The sequence below is a fragment of the Symphalangus syndactylus genome, chromosome X (assembly GCF_028878055.3).
Source record: "Symphalangus syndactylus isolate Jambi chromosome X, NHGRI_mSymSyn1-v2.1_pri, whole genome shotgun sequence".
NCBI lineage: Eukaryota > Metazoa > Chordata > Mammalia > Primates > Hylobatidae > Symphalangus > Symphalangus syndactylus.
Genome location: NC_072447.2, coordinates 31,059,366 through 31,074,986, shown reverse-complemented (window position 1 = coordinate 31,074,986; position 15,621 = coordinate 31,059,366). Strand labels below are relative to the sequence as shown.

The 15,621-nt window shown below is 44.0% G+C and overlaps 1 protein-coding gene across 7 annotated transcripts in view; it reads right to left on the bottom strand.

Annotated features, from left to right (window-relative positions):
* Window positions 1-12,602, bottom strand: part of REPS2 (RALBP1 associated Eps domain containing 2) — a 207,737-nt gene extending 195,135 nt beyond the window's left edge. For 2 of the 7 annotated variants that reach the window (XM_055267321.2, XM_055267322.2), the window contains exon 1: window positions 12,154-12,602. In XM_055267321.2, the coding sequence (XP_055123296.1) occupies window positions 12,154-12,411 (258 nt within the window). In that variant the 5' untranslated portion in view covers window positions 12,412-12,602. The remainder of the gene's footprint in view (window positions 1-12,153) is intronic. The other 5 variants (XM_055267324.2, XM_055267325.2, XM_055267323.2 and 2 more) reach the window with 3 other exon arrangements.
* Between the last annotated feature and the right edge of the window lie 3,019 nt (window positions 12,603-15,621).

Sequence of the window (15,621 nt, the reverse complement as noted above, 5' to 3'; positions counted from 1 at the left end):
AGGATCACTTGAGCCCAGGAGTGAGGCCAACCAGGGGAATATAGTGAGACCCTGTCTCTACAAAAAAATTAAAAATCAGCCGAGCATGGTGGTACATGCCTGTGGTCCCAGCTACCTGGGGGAGCCTGGGTGGGAGGACCACTTAAGCCCAAGAAGTAGAGGCTGCAGTGAGCTGTGATGGTGCCACTGTGCTCCAGCCTGGGTGACAGAACAAGACCCTGTCTCAAAATAAATAAAAGTATACACACACACGTACTTCCATATACAAATGCAAACAGACAACCCCACATTCTTCAAGGCTTCCTTGGAGAAATAGGAAGAACCTCAGATGAACCAGTCATTCCTATCCAACCCTCTCTTCTCCTTCATGGAGGTCTGTATCCCCAGGCTCTTTTTGGCACAAAAAGACTTTCGTTGCTCCTATCACTGGCCATGCCCCATCCTCCCTAGGATTCACGGTAGTGTTTCCCACTCCTGCTCGTAGCCTGTGCTGGCTGTTGCTCTATTTGCCCCCTAGTACCACTCTCAGCCCTTTTCATCCACTCAGTCCAAGAGGCTAACCTCGATAAGCTTCAACACTCAGGCTCTGTTGCCTCTGGCTTCTAGTTGGGTTAGAACAATGAAAGGCACTGCAGCAAATCAGAGGGCAGGAAACAGAAATTGGTTACTTCTCCCCCATCCCCTCATCCCACTGGCCCCTCTCTGGCCATAGTTCTAGCAAAGGCTGTATTCTTTCATGACTATTGTTCCTGTAGAGGGAGTACCTTTCACAGCTCCAGCAACAACATTCCCTCCCCTCCCTTTGCCCCTCCAGGTCTAGGAATGGCAATAGCTTCCTGCTGCTAGTCCCTTCATGCCTCAACATTCCTGTTTTCACTAAAACCCTTTGAGCATGCCATTTCCTGTGGGACCCTGAGTGATGCATAGCCTCACCCCAGTTTCCTATGGCTTCCTTGGTTTCAAAGTTTGATCAGTTATCCTTGACCCTAGACTGTCTTACATTCTACTTCATGCCACAGAACCTTCTTAGAAATGATCCAAGTCCTTTACTCAGACACATGCCCATGGAATCACCCCGTTTAAGCAAGAATTCCAGCATTTACACAGAATCACTATGAAAGCAATAGCCTCTCAATTGAGACATCATCAGGAAACTCCCCATTTTTACATTCTTTTTCAGTCTGTCTCCTCAATTAAGACTGAGAGTCAACCCATATATATTATGAAAAGTATTTCAAGAAGTCGCTTTTATCTATGTGACCTTGGGCAAGTAAGTGAACCCCAGTGCCTCCGTTTTTGCTTTCTTCAAAATGGGGATGATAGTGAACAAATGTTGGCTGCTACCACGGTTGTTATCATCATATATGTAGAACTAAATTTTGCCCCCAGGAGACATCTGACAATGTCTGGAAACATTTTTTATTGTCACAATCAGGAGAAGAATAGCTACTGGCATCTTGTGGGTAGAGACCAGGGATGTTACTTGACAACCTACAATGCACAGCACAGTCCTCCATAACAAAGAATGATACAGCCCCAAAGTGTCAGTCATGCTGAGACTAAAAAATCTGGATCTCGAACAAAGAATAAAAGAGGCTAAAACATCTGCATGCTAAATTTTACATGCTTTACTCAGTATTGGGACTATAAGGGTACCAGAGAGTATGCAAAGGAGAGGAGTTAAAACATTTTAAAATAATTTTAAAGAAATCCAAAAAACAAAACTCAAAAAGCAGAGCACACCAAACACCTCCAAGGGCAAACAACTGTTGGTATATCATCATCTGTTTTTCACAAGGCTGACTCTGAAGTAAAGGAGAGACAAAGAGATTATTGTATTAAATATGTTCTTTTGAAGGCATGGGGCAAGCACTACACATCTCAGAAGGTCTGCACTTAAGAAACAACCTTTTTTTTTTTTTTTTTTTGAGACAGAATCTCGCCTCTGTCGCCTAGGCTGGAGTACAGTGGCACAATCTTGGCTCACTGCAACCTCCACCTCCCGGATTCAAGCAATTCTCCTGCCTCAGCCTACCAAGCCGCTGGGACTACAGGCACATGCCACCAAGCCCGGCTAATTTTTGTATTTTTTGTAGAGACACGGTCTCCCTATTTTACCCAGGTTGGCCTCAAACTCATGGCCTCAAGTGATCCGCCCGCCTCAGCCTCCCAAAGTGCTGTAATTACAGGCATGAGCCACCACACTTGGCCAAAAACAACAATTCTTAATTGCTGGCATTTATGGGATTCACTTTAATTATTTGGAAAATTAACACAGGTGAAACATGTAATTACCTACCTCCAGGAGACTGAACCAAAGTATTTTTCTTGTAAACCAGTGGCAAAGTGTTACAAATGAATTCAGTCAAAGTGAACATTTCCTACTAGCCTAATGTTAATAATGGCCTCTCCTGGTTCTGAATGGTATTATGAGGATGGCTGAGTTTCTTAAGTCTGTTAAAATGGCTTTTTTCTTCAAGTCTATGTTCTAGCCCAAGTCTCTGAAGTAGAGATAGCAGTAGTAAATAAAACAGGCCCAACAAGCAGCTGGCACTGGCTCCAGAGAGGCTTGTCCTTCCTCCTTTGCAGTGAAGCACAGCTGAGAGGGCCAGATAAAATGGTCAGGAGCAGAGCTCAGAGCCAGGACTGCAGGAACTGTCCCTGGTGAGGTCTCAGAGGAAACAGCTGAGCATCCATTCACTCTGAGCTTCCTGCAGGACAGACTGGAGGAGGAGGGACCACAGCAGCCTGAGGGGATCTCACTGCTGACCATGGACTTGCCAGCAGCATTGCTGTCATTTGACCGAAAACAGTGAACCCTGCTGCCTAGGCAACATGGCAAAACCCTGTTTCTACAAAAAATACAAAAATTAGCTGGGTGTGGTGGCATGCACCTGAAGTCCCAGCTACTTGGGAGGCTGAGATGGAAGGATCATTTGGGTCCAGGAGGCAGAGGTTGCAGTGAACCAAAATTGCGACACTGCACTCCAGCCTGGGTGACAGAGCAAGACCCTGTCTCAAAAAAACAAAAAAACAAACAAAAAAAAAACTGCTGTGGTTTTTTGCTTACATGCATAATAGAAGGAAGTGCTCAATTTCAGTTGGGGGAAGGGCAGTTAGTAAAAAAAAAAAAAAAAAAAAAAAAAAAAAGATGTAGTTCTTTTCCACATCTAAATTCACAGACCCCAGAACTGACCTAGGCTGAGAAGGCCTGCTTTAGAGCACTGTGTGCAGGAGTAGCCAGGCAGGGCATTCGCATCTGCTTTTCCACTTTTTTTTCCTGCCTCCTACTAGTTAAGAGGAAAAACAATTGCCTAAAGACTAAAATTGAAAATACCTAAGAAGTTACATATTTGCCAGTTCTACTTAGGATGAATTATGCATGAAAATGTTTCTTAAAAAGATAAAGGAATTCTAAATTAGTGGCTGAGCAAAACATATGTATATTCTGGCCGCAAAAAGGCTCAACAAAATAATTTTCTACTTCAGACAAATCCTGGAAAGCAAGTGTGGTGGAAAGATCCTAAGGTGTCCCCCACAAAATTCTCACCTCCTAGTCTCTGTTCTTTTGTATAATCCCCTCCCCTTGAGAGCAGACAGAACCTGTGACTTGCTTCTAACTAATGCACTATGGCAAAGGTGATGGGATGCCACTTGTCTGAGCTGACTGGAGAGAGACACTCTCCTGCTGGCCTTGAAGAAGCCAACAGCCATGTTGTGAATTGCCTATGGAGAAGGCCATGTGGAGGGAACTGCAGGAGGCCTCGAAGTTGAGAGCCTCAGTTCTAAAATCACAAGGAACTGAATTCTGCAACCAAGTGTTGGACCTCCACAGAGGTCTCCAAGCTCCAGACACCTTGACTGTGGCTTTATGAAACTCTGAGCTGAGGACCCAGCTGAGCCATGTCCAGACTCCCGAACCCACAGAAACTGGGAGATAATAACTGTGTGCTGCTTTAAGCTGCTAATTTTGTGGAAATTCATTATAGAGCAATAGATAACTAACGCAGCAACCAAGAGAGGGGGTGACCATCCCAGTTTGCCTAGGACTGTCTGAAAACTGAAGTTCCATGCCCCCAGGAAACCCTTCAGTCCTGAGCAACCCAGGTTGATTAGTTGCCCACCAACAGATAAGTATGAATAATAGAATGCCATAAATACAAAACATGAGAAACTTGCCTATACGAAACAAATAGAAAGTTTGAAAAACCCTGGAAAGGAACCAAATCCTCTTTTTAAAGTTATAAATAGGCCAGGCGCGGTGGCTTACACCTGTAATCCCAGCACTTTGGGAGGCCAGGGTGTGCAGATTACCTGAGGTCAGGAGTTCAAGACCAGCCTAGTCAACATGGCGAAACCCCATCTCTACTAAAAAATATAAAAATTAGCCAGGCATGGTGGTGGGCGCCTGTAGTCCCAGCTACTCGGGAGGCTGAGGCAGGGAGAAGTGCTTGAACCTGGGAGGCGGAGGTTGCAGTGAGCCGACCTTGCGCCACTGCACTACAGCCTGGGCGACAGAGCAAGACTCTGTCTCAAAAAAAAAAAAAAGTTACAAATAATTAGCAAAAACAACCCAAGATTTCCTCAAAACCAATTGTCTACACCCTTAAAATAGGACAGCCCCTACTTAGGAGTGTGAAACTAGAACAATGTTCAAATCCATCTTGCATTCCTGGTCTTCAGTTGGTTACTTTTTCAATCTCCCTACAGGTTTCCCAACTATTCTAAATCAGTTCTCAAGCACGTCTATCTCCGTGACAGCCAAAGGCTTGACAGTATTGAACCATCATCAGTCTTGCCATTTGACCATAGGCCACAGGTACCTTTTCTGGCCAACCTAAACCCCTGCATGTTTCCATTTCCTTCTACCCACCCTGGTTCCTTCCTTAAAGATAAGCCCTATGAACCATATGATGTCTGCGACTTGCTTCAGGATAACAAATGAGAGAGGGAACAAAGATAGAAATGTAGATGGAATTGAATTAACCATGCATTGACAGTTGTTGAGCCTGAGTGGCAAGTGCAGCAGGGTTTAATGCATTATTCTATCTATTCTATCTACTTGCTTATTTGAGATGTTCCATTTTTAAAAAGATGAAAAATGGCAGGGTGTGGTGGCTCACACCTGTAATCCCAACACTTTGGGAGGCTGAGGTGGGAGATCACTTGAGCCCAAGAGTTTGAGACCAGGCTGGGCAACATAATGAGACACCATCTCCACAACAAATTTTTAAAAAGAAAATTAGCCAGGCTTGGTGCTGCACACCTGTATTCCCAGCTACTCGGGAGCCTGAGGCAGGAAGATTGCTTGAGCCCAGGAGGTTGAGGCTATAGTGATTGTTGCAATGCAGATTGCTGCATTCCAGTCTGGGTGACAGAGCAAGACCCTGCCTCAAAAAAATAAAAGATGAGAAAAAAAGAAAGCCCATGAAAGCCAATTAATTAGCTCAAACATCCCCTAGCATGCTCAAGAATATAAGTGTGCATTCTGCTATCTATGAAGGTGTTCTTAATTTTCATACACGTTTCGAACAGTCCCCCAGTCATGTGACATTCTATATAAATAAGGAAAAATGCCACCTACTTCCCTTTGGCATAAGGCTCTCTACTGCACTGTAACAATGAGTCATTGTAAACGTAAGTAGTAAAGATTTTTTAAAAGGAAACATAAATGAACTGAAGTTACATGTGTCAACAAGATGAATTCCAAAAACATAACAATGAGAGGAAAAGCAAGTTGCAGAAGGTTACACAGAATACGATATTCCGTAAGTTGAAAAGACATCCAAAATAATATCTTTTTTAGTGATGTATATATACACAAATATATATATCCACATATACATACAATAAAAGTAGAAAGAAATCTTCAAATCATGCACACCAAATTCAGGACTCTGGTAACCTCCAGGGTAGGGAGGGAGGGGAATGGGACCAGAGAAGGGGACATAGGAGGCTTTCACTCTAGCTGGGCTGTTCTACTTATACGGAGTGGTGGATACACAGTTATTTCTTGGGTAACTCTCTAGTTTTACATGCCTGAAATATTTTATTACAGAAGAGTCAACAAGTAACTATTATGCAGAGGTACTCCTTTTAACCAGGCAATGGTTTAGCTCTGGTACTTCCTACATCTGAAGGCATTCATTCTCTTTTGGAAAAAAAGAACACTGTCAATCTAAAACAGCATATAGTTAGTCCTAGTTACTGGTGTGTGTGTGTGTGTGTGTGTGTGTGTTTGTTTGTTTTTTGGTTTGTTTGTTTTTGAGAAGGAGTTTCACTCTTGTCCCCCAGGCTGGAGTGCAATGGCGTGATCTCAGCTCACTGCAACCTTCGACTCTCCTGTTCAAGCAATTCTTCTGCTAATTTTTGTATGTTTAGTAGAGATGGGGTTTCGCTATGTTGGCCAGGCTGGTTTCAAACTCCTGACCTCAGTTGATCCGCCTACCTCGGCCTCCCAAAGTGCTAGGATTACAGGCATGAGCCACCATGCCCAGCCCCTAGTTACTGTTTTAATATGCTGGCCTCTCTTTCCCTAAAGTATAGTTACAAAATGATACGATCTAAAGATGTAAAAATATAAAGTTGTTTCATTTACATTTTTAAAAAATAGTTCTGGCTAATAATCTAGCAATGAGCGAAAGTTCACAAGAATTTGTCTTTTACCTATAATTTTCTTTAATGATTAAACAGTTGCTTCAAAAAATCAGAAGAGAGCCTTCAGAAAAGACTTCTCCCCAAAGGTGAGGGCATGCGCACAAATTGTTTAAATATTCCCTACTTCTCACAGCTTTGTTTCACTTATTTACCTCAATGAAAGCTGCTTAAACAATCAGACAACACTTATTGGGTTTTTTTAATCATTCAGTGATTTCCCTTGATATGGAAGCAACAGTGTTTTATAATTATTCCCCTTAATGTCCAAGAATTAACTATCATAAAAATGAAAACCAACATGGATGAAGCTGGAAACCATCATTCTCAGCAAACTAACACAGGAACAGAAAACGAAACACCACATGTTCTCACTCATAAGTGGGAGTTTAACAATGAGAACACACGGACACAGGGAGGGGAACATCACACACCAGGGCCTATTCAGGGGTGCAGGGATAGGGGAGAGATAGCATTAGGAGAAATACCTAACGTAGATGATGGGTTGATGGGTGCAGCAAACCACCATGGCACGTGTATACCTATGTAACAAAACTGCACGTTCTCCAAGTGTATCCCAGAACTAAAGTATAATTAAAAAAATTAATACAGATGAGATGTGGAGCATATGTGTATAATTACATGTCATGTATGTTTTACATGAGCATAGAAAGAAATGTAAAAAGATATGCACAAAATTGACTTTTTTATATACTCTTCTGTTACTTGGCTTTGAAAAAATAATGTTCTCATTTTTGAATTTTAAAAGAGAACTCCAATAAGATGTGTGTATGTTAAAAAATTTTTTAATGAAAACCAATTTTAATGACTTGGAAGATGCACAGCATTCCAAGAGACTGACACTATCCTAAAAGATAGATATTATAAAGCGGTCTGTTAATTCATTACATCAAATATAAAACTTGCTGCTTTAAGGTAGATATTTTATTTATTTACTTACTTATTTTATGAGACAGGCTCTGACTCTTTCACCCAGGCTGGAGTACAGTGGTGTCATAATGGCTCATTGCAGCCTCAAACTCCTGGGCTCAAGGGATCCTCCAACCTCAGCCTCCAGAAAGGCTGGGACTACAGGCATGCCCCAGAGAGAGGTAGGTAGCGGGTGTGTGTGTGTGTGTGTGTGTGTGTGTGTGTGTGTAGATGGGGTTTTGCCATCTTGCCCAGGCTAGTCTAGAACTCCTGGGCTCAAGCAGTCCTCCGGCCTCAGACTCCCAAAGTGCTGGGATTTATAGGCATGAGCCACTGGGCCTGGCCACAGCCTATTTTAAAAGGTCTTTTGGTCTCTTTATAGAGTATTTATTTCCCTGTGCTGACTTATTTTAAGAGCAGGATTCTAGCACTAGGTGGAAAATGGCAGAATGGAATACTTTTAAACTAGAAAAAGAAAATATGTCTACGAACAGGTAAATGGTTTTGTTTAGTATTTCAAGACAGAGCAACAAACGTTAGAGTAGTTGGTTTCCCAGGTTATGAAGTATTTTGTTGGTATTCAAAGGCCAGCATTTTACTAGAAGGCATAGTGTGTGGTGAGAATCAGGTCTGGGTTTGACACGTATTTGGTTTGGGTTTGACAGGCTTATTTTACTTTATTTTGATACAGGGTTTTGCTCTGTTGCCTAGGCTGGAGAGCAATGGTGCAATCATAGTTCACTATAACCTTGAACTCCCGGGCTCAAGCAATTCTCCTGCCTCAGCCTCCAGAGTAGCTAGGACTACAAGCGCATGCCACCATGCCCGGCTATTTTATTTTGTGTAGAGACAGGGTCTCACTATGTTACCCAGGTTGATCTCAAAGTCCTGGCCTCAAGCAATCCTCCCATCCTTGGTCTCCCAAAGCACTGGGACTACAGGCGTGCGCCACAGCACCAGGCTGACATTTTATTTTTGGATGTTATATTTCAAGTCTTTTCTCAACAAAATAAAAACTCTGAAGTGTAAAAACATTTGCATGCGAACATAAGCTCCATGAAGACAGAGATTATGTTGGATTCACTATTATAACCTCAGCACCTAGGACAGTACCTGACACACATCAGAAACTCATACGTTTTCCACCTAGTGCTAGAATCCTGCCGTTAAAATAAGTCAGCAAAGGAAAATAAATACTCTGTAAAGAAACCAATTCATTGCTGATGGGAACGCAAAACGGTACAATCACTTTGGAAAGCAGTTTGGCAGTTTCTTATAAAACTAAATATACTCTTACCATACAATCTAGCAATCATGCCCCTTGCTATTTACCCAAATGAGTCAAAAGCTTATATCCTGCATGTAACAAAAAAGCCTGCATACAGATGTTTATAACAGCTTTATCCATAATTGCCCAACTTGGAAGCAACCAAGATATCCTTCAGTAGGTGAATAAATTGTAGTACATCCAGACAATGGAATATTATTCAGCACTATAAAGAAATGAGCCACCAAACCATAAAAAGACATGAAGGAATCTTAAGTGCATATTACTACATGAAAGAAGCCAATGTGAAAAGCCTATATACTGTATGACTCCAACTATATGACATTCTAAAAAAGGCAAAACTATGGGGACAGTAAAAAAAAAAAAAAAAAAAAAAAAACAGTGATTGCCACGTGTTAGTGGAGAGGGAGGGATGAATCAATAGAGCACAGATTTTTAGAGCAGTGAAACTATTCTGTATGATACTACAATGGTGGATCCATGTCATTATACATTTGTCCAAACCTACAGAATGTACACCACCAAGAGTGAGCCCTAATATATAGACTTTGGGGAATAATGATGTGTTAATGTAGGTTCATCAATTGTAAAAACTCTATTATTCTGATGTGGGATGTTGAGAGTAAGGAAAGCTACGGGTGTGTCAGGGCAGGGGATATATGGGTACTCTACTAAATTTTGCTGTGAACCTAAAACTGCTCTGAAAAAAAAAATAGTCTATTAAAAAATATGTTAAGGCCGGGCACGGTGACTCACGCCTGTAATCCCAGCACTTTGGGAGGCTGAGGCGGGTTGATCACCTGAAGTCAGGAGTTCGAGACCAGCCTGGCCAACATGGCAAAACACCATCTCTACTAAAAATGCAAAAATTGGCCGGGCGTGGTGGCATGCGCCTGTAGTCCCAGCTACTCCGGAGGCTGAGGCAGAAGAATCGCTTGAACCCGGGAGGCAGAGGTTGCAGTGAGCCAAGATCACGCCACCGCACTCCAGCCTGGGCAACAGAACGAGACTATCTCAAAAAATAAATAAATAAAAAATAAGTATTTTTATAGACCATTTACTTGTGGTAAGATTCTCACTCTTCCTGGAACATTATTATGGTAATCTTAATTGTACGCTTATTAAGAGGAAAACCTGGTTGTTACCATAGAAAATATCAGGGCTGGTTAGTGCCTCCAAGATTTGAGTAGTTATACCTGTTGGGGCACTTAAATCTCAACTTACAGGTTCCTGTTTAACAGGGAAAGGGTAAAAACATCTACGTTTGTTTTAAAGAATGGCTAAGACACTGATGGGGTAATGCAAATTAAAGTGGATGGAGCATACACACACCACCACCACCACCAAAGTGATGGGTGAAAATTAGGTGTCTGCTGGTTGCTGACTTTGTTTGACTCTCTTAGGATTACATGTCCAGGATGGCTTCAATGTTCATTTTCACCTGTACCAAGAATATTGAGTTATGGTAATTTTGTTGGATTAAAGGGGGATGATGTGTTTTGTTTTGCTAGGCTGAATAAGGGAGCTTCAAGCTCTGAGAGATTTACTCCAAGCAATCTCGTAGGGATGTCCCCTTTTGCCAGTATCTGAATCAGTCTTTTGCAAGCAGATCTCAACTGGACATCAAAAATATAATCTCATTCACACACAGGCACTGTGCCTTGGGTCCTTTTAAAACTATATGTACCTCAAGAAAGCATGGGTTTTAACATCAGGAAATCCTTCTTCCCAATTCCTAAGGAGGCATCAACCAACATATTCAGATTTACTATGCCCACCTCCTCTTATCCGATGCATTACTGACAACAAAATAAGCCTTAATAGGTACCCAGCTGTCACTTACTTGCTGCGTAGCCTCAGTCAATTATTCCTCTTTCAGCTGGGAAGCAGCTACAGCACTGAATAAATGTATTATGCTCAGGAGTATTCTGAGGGCCTCATGTAATAGCCATGGTTTGTGTTTTAAGACACTGACTTTCTCTTTACCTGATTCAGCTCAACTACTCATCAGCAATGGCAGAACTGTCTACATATCAAGGACTTCTTTAGGGACAAACAGCCATGCTAAGTTCTGTGAATACTAGTTATATTTTCAGAAATCCCAAATTCAAAAGGGTGAAAGATTACAAAGTGTCTAAAGTTATGCTCACAAACATATAGCAGTAAAAACACTCTAGCAGTATAAAACGCAGTCTTAAGTAATTTTTTAAAAAATACGTATGAACACAATGACATTTCAAGTGAACCATAAAACCCTCAGTTCTCCCTTGAAACTAGATTTTAAAATACCACTCGCCACTCTAAATATTCCATTGGTGTTAATAACATTCATACTATTGCTTTTAGGAAAAGCTTCATTTCACGTTTTGAACCTGATATTAACAATCTGATCACCATGAAGTGCTGGTGACATGAAATGACAGACAAAGGCTTATCAAGTAGTCTTTCTCCAAGCTCCAAGGAAAGCACAAAACAAAAACAGCGTCTGGTATGTATCATCCCCTAGTCCTTTTCCAAGTATAGAACAGCCAAAAGGTGGTAGCTATGACATCCCTTACCTTTCAATTCTATTTCAAGTCCAAGTAATGATAGATGGGAAGCTACAGCTGTTTCCCATGGTGGACTTCTGAAGTCCACCTCTAACCTCAAATGGGAAATTTGGTTTTGACTTGACAAACGTCCTCTTGCAGTCCCGTGTGCCTGTTCTGCAACTTGTCATTAAGGTTTTCGATTTAATATTAATATTTAGAAATATGTTATGGGCAATTATATATAGCAGATACGTATATATCACAACTACATAGAGAAGACAACATTCAGCCCTGGGCCTCGAACCCTACAGACACACACACCCTTCAAGTTGAAATCCCAGCAAGGCACCCTGAGAACCCACTCAGGAGAGGGAGGGGCAGGAGCAGCGAGCAGAGGTTAAACCAGGCAGCAGCCAAAACAAACACCACTTCCAGAACAGGACAAACTTTGGGTCTGGGCGGCTGCAGAACCCCAGAAATGGCCGGGGGAGGGGAGGGAGTGTCAGACAGTCTCAGGGAAGGAAGATGGGGAGAGCGCACCCAGCACTGGGCGAGGAGCTGAGCTGCGGAGGAGGCTGGTGTCCCCCGGGGACAAGGGCGTCGCCGCCATCCCCGGCTGCAGAGTCCTCTCTCTGAGAACTGGCCGAGACCTCCGGGTCCCTGGGGGCAGCCCTGTCGCCCCACTCGCAACCTCCGCCCCCGCACACACTGCCCCACAGACCCGCAGGGACAGGAGGCGGAGGGACCCACCTGGTGCAGCGTCTCGGCAGGCAGCTGCGACGCCCGAAACAGGTCAGCCACGGGGCCGGCGGCCGCAGTGGCCGTGCCGGGGGCGACTCTGGCAGCCTCGGGGGGCCCAGACCCGGGGCCCCCGCCTGCGGCGCCGGCACAGCGCGCGAAGAGCTCAGAGTAGCACTGCTGCTCGCCCTCGCTCAGCAGCAGCGGCGGCGGCCCGGAGCCACAGCCCCCGCCCGCCGCTGCCGCCGCAGCCGCCGCTGCCGCCTCCATGGGGCCAGCAAGGGGGCGCGGCGGAACCCTGTCCCTAGCTGGGGTGCCGCTGCGTCCGCCACAGCCACCGCCTCCTCGGCCTCAGCTGCCGCGCCGACGCCGCCGCCGCCGCCACCACCCCCACGCCCCGCAGCTGCCGCGCGGCCGCTTCCTCCCGGCGCGCGCCGGCCCCGCCCCCGGGCTTGAATGTTGTGCCTCCGCCGCGCGGCACATGGAGACAGGCGCGGCGCGGCCCAATCGCAGCCTGAGATGTCACCCCGGCCCCGCCCCCGCCTCCCGCATGCCCCGCCCAGCGCCAGGTAACTAACCCAGCGCGCCGCCCGCCCTCCGCCGGTCACCGGCTCCACTGCCCAGGAAGGCGGGCCCCGTGCCTTTCCAAGCCTACCCTGCAAGGGAGCGGAGTCTTTGGCCATCCGCCCTGGTTGGGAAGGGGGCATCTAGACCCAACTGGAGAAAAGCTCTTTTCGGGGAGCGGGGAAGGTTGTGTTGTTTTCTCGCTAGAAGGCTGGGGCAGGTGTGGTGCCCACACCACGCCATGCCCTTTCCAGAAAGGGACAAAGCATGGGAAATTAGGTTTCCTTTCTTCCATAGCAATACTGCTTATGTCCTAAAGAGCTGGAAGACACAGACGTCTGTACAAACAGGGTCCCACTGACCCCAGAGTGTTCAGGGTGGTATTGGAGTTAGGCCACCTCCTCAGACATGTCTCAAACCAGGAGTTGAGACTTAATAAGGAATAACATCGGTTACTCGTAAATACTAGAGTAGTAAGAGTACAAAAAGACCCACTTTGCAGATCATTTCGTCCAAACCCTGCTTTTACAGATGAGGAAACTGCCATGTTCACCTTCGTTCCTCCAAAACTAGTTGAATATCTCGTGTGTAGCAGATTTATATGCTAGGGCCTGAAAATACAAACCTCAGTAACAGAGGACCCTCACTCTCCAAAGGAAGAACTTATTTTAGTAGTAAAACAGGCATTTTTTTTAAGTACAAAACTTGTTCAAGCTCACGCCAAAAATCAGCGCGAAAACCCACATTTTTCCACCCGTGTCCATGTCCTCCTCTCTCTCTCCATTCCTCCCTATCCTAAAGCATACACACTATATTTCTCAAATGTGCTTGTTTCCCCCTGGCTAGTACCCTAGCCACTTTTTTTTTTTTTTTTTTGAGACGGAGTTTCGCTCTTGTTGCCCAGGCTGTAGTTCAATGGCACAATCTTGGCTCACTGCAACCTCCACCTCCCGGGTTCAAGCGATTATCCTGCCTCAGCCTCCCGAGTAGCTGGAATTACAGGCATCTGCCACCACTCCTGGCTAATTTTTGTATTTTTAGTAGAGACAGGGTTTCACCATGTTGGACAGGCTGGTCTCGAACTCCTGACCTAAGGAGATCCACCCCCCCCCACCTCGGCCTCCCAAAGTGCTGGGATTACAGGCTTGAGCCACCGCGCCTGGCCCTCTAGCCACCTTTAAAAGAAAGTCCAGGCCTGGCGTGGTGGCTCATGCCTGTAATCCCAGTACTTTGGGAGGCCAAGGCAGGCAGATCACTTGAGTCCAGGAGTTCGAGACCAGCCTGGCCAACATGGTGAAATCCCATCTCTACTAAAAATACGAAAACTAGCTGGGCCATAGTGGTGAGTGCCTGCAGTCCCAGCTACTTGGGAGGCTGAGGCAGGAGAATCACTTGAACCTGAGAGACAGAGGTTGCAGTGAGCCAAGATCACACCACTGCACTCCAGCCTGGGCAACAGAGCGAGACTCTGTCTCAAAGAGAGAGAGAGAGACCAGAAAAGAAGCCACTGGAAAAAAAGTCTGTCCCACCATTGCACTGGAAGTTCCAGCATCAGGCCCACATATCTGCATCTCTTTTCCAAAAATTCTCTTTTTAAATTTAATTTTTCCTGGGAAGACCTGCAGAAATATATGCATGAAGCCTCACTGGGAAACACTAACCCAAAAGAAAACATCAGTCTAGGGTTAAGCACTAATAAAAAATATATTTTACTACAAAGAAAACTACAAAACATTGATTTAAAAAATTGAAGAGGACACAAAAACATGGAAAGGCATCCCATGCTCATGGATTGGAAGAATTAATATTATTAAAATGACCATACTACCCAAAGAAATCTACAGATTCACTGTGATCCCTATCAAAATACCAATGACATTCTTCACAAAAATAGAAAAAACAATCCTAAAAATTGTATAAAACCACAAAAGACCCTGAATAGCCAAAGCAATCCTGAGCAAAAAGAACAAAGCTGGAGGCATCACACTACCTGACTTCAAAATATACTACAAAGCTATAGTAACCAAAACAGCATGGTACTCACATAAAAAGAGACACATAAACCAATAGAACAGACTGGAGACCCCAGAAATAAACCCACACATTTACAGCCAACTGACTTCCAACAAACCACCAAGGAAATACATTGGGAAAGGACAGTCTTTCCAATAAATGGTGCTGGGAAAACCAGATATCCATATGCAGAAGAATAAAACTTGATCTTTATGTCTCTCTCACCTATACAAAAATCAACTGAAGGTGTATTAAAGACTTAATCATAAGACCTAAAACTGTAAAACTACTGGAAGAAAACATTGGGGAAATGCTTCAGGACATTGGTCTGGACAAGGATTTTATGGCTAAGACCTTGAAAGCACAGGCCAAAAAAACAAAAATAAGCAAATGGAAATATATTAAACTAAAAGGCTTCTGCACACCAAAGGAAACATCAACAGAATGAAGAGACAACCTGCAGAATGGGAGAAAATATTTGCAAACTATTCATCCAATAAGAGACTGATATCCAGAATATAGAAGGAACTCAACAGCAAAAAAATAATAATAATCCCATTAAAAAGTGGGCAAAGGATCTGCATAAACATTTCTCAAAAGAATACATACAGATGGCCAACAGGTATATGAAAACATGCTCAACATCATTTATCATCAGGAAAATGCAAATCAAAACCACAGTGAGATATCATCTCACTCCATATATAAGAGAAAAGGAAAGGCTTTTACACTGTTGAGAATATGATTAGTACTGCCCTTATAGAAAGCAGTATGGAAGTTTCTCAAAAAACCAAAAACAGAACTACTATATGATCCAGCAATCCCACTACTGGGCATTTATTCAAAGGAAAGTAAATCAGTAATCAAAGAGATACCTGCACCCCCATGTTTATTGCAGCACTA